Source organism: Aspergillus uvarum (assembly GCF_003184745.1).
Source record: "Aspergillus uvarum CBS 121591 unplaced genomic scaffold BO82scaffold_5, whole genome shotgun sequence".
Lineage (NCBI taxonomy): Eukaryota > Fungi > Ascomycota > Eurotiomycetes > Eurotiales > Aspergillaceae > Aspergillus > Aspergillus uvarum.
In genome coordinates this window covers 282,682-287,574 of record NW_020291302.1, presented here as the reverse complement: position 1 = coordinate 287,574, position 4,893 = coordinate 282,682, and the positions used below count along the sequence as shown (strand labels likewise).

Below are 4,893 nucleotides of genomic sequence, written 5' to 3'. Positions count from 1 at the left end.
AACACCCACCTTCTGCTCTATTGTGAGATAAGCCTGCCTTCTCCTCTGTCTGTGAGGATGAACTTCATCCCCGCCACCACCACCACCACCACCACCACCACCACCACCTCCTCCTCCTCCTACCCGAAGCATCGTAATGAAGAAAAGCCCAGCCGTAGATTGCAAGCAGAACTAAAATATCCTACAAGAACCATCCTACACCAGCCCCTGCACCACCAGCACAAAGAAAGCCCATGACCCCGAACCACCAAAAATCAAACAACACCATCCCCCTCCACGGACCCAATGCGCCCTCTCAACAGCCGGACACTCCTCTCCATCTCCACCCTCTCCGCCTCAGTCAGTTCCACCGCGACTGTCCGCACGACCCCCTCCCTTCCCAACACCGCCGGCAAACTAAAACAGCACCCGAACTCCGCCTGGAAATGACTCACCGCGTGGGTGCTCTGTTCATCATCTAAAATGGCCGCGCAGAGCCGCGCGATCACCGCCGCGATGCCGTACTCGGTCGACCCCTTGGCATGGACGATGGCCTCGGACCGCCGTTTGCACTCGTCGGCGAGAAGCGTCGGGTGATGGGTGCTGAGAAGCGTCGGGTGGAGGGGTTGGTCGTTGATGGTGGCGGTGGACCAGGTCGCGAGTTGGGAGGGGCCGTGGACCCCGACAACGTTGAGGTTGATGGAGGATGCGGGGGTCTGCTTAGTCTTTCAGTAAGTGCAATGCTGCTGCTGCTGCTGCTGCTGCTGCTGAGGGTGAGGACGGCAGTGGAGGACCTACCCCCATCTCGGACGCCACCAAGGCCCGCAACCGCACGCCATCAAGCTCCGTCCCCGTCCCCAGCACTTGTCCCGCCGGCAACCCCGCCATCTCCTTCACCAGGGAGGTCAACAGATCCACCGGGTTCGACACCACTAAGAGCACCGCATCCCGGCGGATGGGCTGCATGGCCGCGACGATGCTCCGCACGATCGACACTTTGCGGTAGAGGTGCTGCATGCTTGTTTCTCCTTTTGTACCCAATCACCAGATATTAGTACATGTCAACTTTGCTTCTGTGAGAGAGGGCCAGGGTTTGAGTAGGGACATACCGATGGTATACTTAGATCCCGCTGTGATGACAATGATATCGCACTCCGCGGCGACTTCGTGGTGCGTCGCGGCGCGCACGGTGGCCCCGGCCCCCCGGGATTTAGGGTTGGCAACAACAGCGGCGACGTCGGCCAGGTCGCGAACTTGGCCGTCGCGGCGGTCGAGCTTGATGTCGACGACCCATAGCTCGCGCGCGACGTGCTGCAGGAGCAGGGCGTAGGCGGCGGCGGCGCCGACGGGGCCGACGCCGATTATGCCGATGCGGGATGTCATTTTCCTGGAGTGTGTATTCGGATATGTGGTGTGATTGGTATATGAGAGGCAGATTGGGGTTATTTGCGCGAGGATATTGGATGGATGTCTTTAGTGTTTATACAGGTAATCAGCTTTGAGGTAGAGCTGAGTGATATGGTTTGAATTGTGTGGGGATGACGACCACAAGGGGATGACATGTGAAATTGATATAGCTCTTTCGGCCGGGAGATGCTGAATGGCTGATTGCGGGATCGCCATCTCCGAGGGGGTACTTGCACTTACCATGGGTGGTAGGAAGTATGCGTGGACAAAGAAGCTCCTCTGCAGGGTTTGGTCAAGGGTTGCACCTCCGCGCCATACGGCGATCGCCATTGACAGGACCTTGTGCTAGGTCGCACGGCGATCATACCATCCTCGTATTTGACCGATTCCTGGGAGTATAGGGTGATGGACTGCATGTGAAAGAGCCGAAGTTTTGTTGTATGCTTGTAAGGATGCGAGTCTGGGTTTCTGTCACTGTTTACTGTGTGGTGGGGAGTTAAATAGTCGCATATTCTCGGAGTTCTTGTTCGTTTAAGCACAAAGTTGCAGACTAAGACTCCACTCCAGTTCAAAAGTACCTACACAATGGGCAGCAGTGACCACCCCCTCGTCCTCCAGCTGCATCAGCTCACCCGGCGCGACGTGGCCCTCGTGGGCGGGAAGAACTCGTCGCTGGGGGAGATGCTCAGCCAGCTGGGCAGCGCGGGCATCCCCGTGCCCCCGGGCTTCGCTACCACCGCCGACGCCTACTGGCACTACATCGACGCCAACCATCTCCGCGAGAAGATCGCTGCCCTCGTGACCGACTGGCAGGCCCGCCGCAGCACCCTCGTCGAGACTGGCCACGCCGTGCGCAGCCTCTTCCTGCACGGCCGGTGGCCGCAAGAAGAAGAGGAAGCCATCCGCACAGCATACCGCGAGCTGTCTCTTCGCGCCGGCACTGCAGACAACAATCTCAACGTAGCCGTGCGGTCCAGTGCCACGGCGGAGGATCTCCCCGACGCCAGCTTCGCCGGCCAGCAGGAGACCTACCTCAATGTCTCCGGCGCGGAGGCGGTCCTGGCTGCATGTCGACGGTGCTTCGCCTCGCTGTTCACCGATCGAGCCATCAGCTACCGCCAGGCCAAAGGGTTCGACCACCTTGGCATTGCGCTGTCGGTGGGTGTGCAGCAGATGGTGCGGTCGGATGCCCCCGGCGGCGGGTCTGGGGTGATGTTCACGATTGACACGGAGTCCGGGTTCGATCAGGTCGTCTTGATCAATGCTGCATGGGGGCTGGGTGAGAATATCGTGCAGGGCACAGTGAACCCGGATGAATACCAAATCTTCAAGCCCCTGCTCCAGGACCCCCAACTGCGGCCGATCGTCAAGAAAGACCGCGGCAGCAAGGAGGTCAAAATGGTGTACGGCGATGCCACCACCCCGACGCGCAACGTCCCGACCTCTAAGGCGGAGCGCGACGCCTGGGTCCTGACGGACGTGGAGATCCTGACTCTGGCCCGGTGGGCATGCATCGTCGAGAAGCACTACGGCTGTCCGATGGACCTGGAGTGGGCACGCGACGGCGCGACCCGGCAGCTGTGGATCGTGCAGGCGCGGCCGGAGACGGTGCATTCGCAGCGCCACGACGCGGCCAGCAGCTTCACCACGTATCACGTCCGAAAGCGAGGACGCGTGCTGGCCATAGGCGTGTCCGTAGGCGATGCCGCCGTCTCCGGCCGGGTGTGTCTCATCGAGACGGCGCAGGATATCGACCGGTTCGTGGCGGGCTCGATCCTGGTCACCCGGGCTACGGATCCGGACTGGGTGCCCATCATGAAGCAGGCCAAAGCCCTTATCACAGACCACGGCGGGCGCACCTCGCATGCGGCCATCGTCAGTCGCGAACTGGGCCTCCCCGCCGTCGTGGGCGTCGGCACGGCGACCTACATCCTGCACACGGGCCAGGACGTGACCGTTTCCTGCGCCGAAGGGGATGTGGGGTTCATCTACGAGGGGAGCGCCGACATCTCGACGCAGGTGGTCGACCTCGCCTCGCTGCCGCCGAGTCGCCACACGCAGGTGATGGTCAATTTGGCCAACCCGGCGGCGGCGTACCGGTGGTGGCGGCTCCCTGTCGACGGGATCGGGCTGGCGCGCATGGAGTTCGTGGTGGCCAACACCATCCAGATCCACCCGATGGCCCTGGTGCACTTCGACCAGCTCGCAAAGCCAGAGACCAAGAAGACGATCGCGCAGCTCGCCGTCGGGTACACGCACAACAAGCCCGACTACTTTGTAGACAAGCTGGCGCAGGCCTTCGCCGCGCTGTGCGCCGTCTTCCACCCGCGGCCGGCCATCATCCGCATGAGCGACTTCAAGACCAACGAGTACGCCAGCCTGATCGGCGGCGACGAGTTCGAGCCCCACGAGGAGAACCCCATGCTCGGGTTCCGGGGCGCCTCGCGGTACTACTCCCCGCGCTACCGCGAAGGGTTCGCGCTCGAGTGCCGCGCCATCAAGCGGCTGCGCGAGACGATGGGGTTCGCCAACGCCATCGTCATGATCCCGTTCTGTCGCACCGTGCACGAGGCCGAGAAGGTGCTGGCCGTCATGGCGGAGAACGGGCTCGCGCGAGGCGAGGCCGGCCTGCAGGTGTACATGATGTGCGAGATTCCCGCGAACGTGATCCGCGCGGCGGAGTTCACCCGCTACTTCGATGGATTCTCGATCGGATCCAACGATCTGACGCAGTTGACGCTGGGCGTAGATCGGGACTCTGGCGAGCTGGCGGATCTGTTTGATGAGCAGGATGAGGCCGTGCTCTGGATGATTCGGCGGGCGATCGACGTGGCGCGCCAGCAGGGCTGCAAGATCGGGATCTGTGGGCAGGGGCCCAGCGATCATCCGGAGTTTGCTCAATTTCTCGTTGAGGCGGGGATTAGCTCGATCTCGGTCACGCCAGATAGTTTCTTTGCCGTGAAAAAGCGGGTAGTTGCTTGTGAGGAAATGATGGGTGGGGATGGTAGTAGGGCTAAGGTGGTGCAGGGGCAGTGAGCTATTCGCCTATGTATTTCGCTGTTTTTGTACTATGTATGTCATATAATCTCATTTATTTAGGCCCTGGTCCCCTTTAAACTTACAATCCCTTGCTGGATAGTCATTGAGACAACAGAATTCAGCTGAGCTGAACTGGTTGAGGAAAATTCAATCTAGGTGAGATTGCGTAGTAACCATGGCAGTGAATTAGGGCTTCTTTGAATTCACCCTGCCATGTGATAAAATGTCGATTGCCAACCTTCTCACTGTGGGATATAGGCTTCCGTTGATCAGTGAATAGACAAGGATATCCTTTATTCAAGGGCTACCTGCTTTCAGTTCCATCCTCTTCTTCACCACCTTCCTTCTCTCAACATATCAACCCCCTCTCCATCCTTCTTTCTCTTCCACATCCTCTTCCTCTTCCTCTACCATCATACATCATCCACATCTTCCATCCAAGATCCACCCTTCGCTCCTTTCTCTATC

General features: G+C 59.8%; 2 protein-coding genes across 2 annotated transcripts; one reads left to right on the top strand and one right to left on the bottom strand.

The window, feature by feature from the left end:
- Positions 1–205: 205 nt before the first annotated feature.
- Positions 206–1,410, bottom strand: BO82DRAFT_350645 (L-lactate/malate dehydrogenase). The gene is made up of 3 exons (XM_025634210.1): positions 1,089–1,410; positions 778–1,007; positions 206–695 (listed from the first exon to the last, which is right to left on the bottom strand). Exons 1-3 carry the CDS (start codon positions 1,360–1,362, stop codon positions 255–257), a joined length of 945 nt encoding a protein of 314 aa, XP_025496067.1. The 5' UTR covers positions 1,363–1,410; the 3' UTR covers positions 206–254.
- Positions 1,411–1,935: 525 nt separating this feature from the next.
- Positions 1,936–4,422, top strand: BO82DRAFT_428847 (phosphoenolpyruvate synthase; the record flags this gene model as incomplete). The annotated part of the gene is made up of 1 exon (XM_025640479.1): positions 1,936–4,422. The coding sequence occupies exon 1, from the start codon at positions 1,972–1,974 to the stop codon at positions 4,420–4,422; it is 2,451 nt and encodes an 816-aa protein (XP_025496066.1). The 5' UTR covers positions 1,936–1,971.
- Between the last annotated feature and the right edge of the window lie 471 nt (positions 4,423–4,893).

Excerpts from the sequence above, each read along its gene's own strand:
- BO82DRAFT_350645 (XM_025634210.1), bottom strand. The coding sequence starts at position 1,362 with ATGACATCCCGCATCGGCATAATCGGCGTCGGCCCCGTCGGCGCCGCC. Across the intron at positions 1,008-1,088 it reads GGGATCTAAGTATACCATCG|GAGAAACAAGCATGCAGCAC; the intron begins GTATGTCCCTAC and ends TGGGTACAAAAG. Across the intron at positions 696-777 it reads TGGTGGCGTCCGAGATGGGG|ACCCCCGCATCCTCCATCAA; the intron begins GTAGGTCCTCCA and ends AAGACTAAGCAG.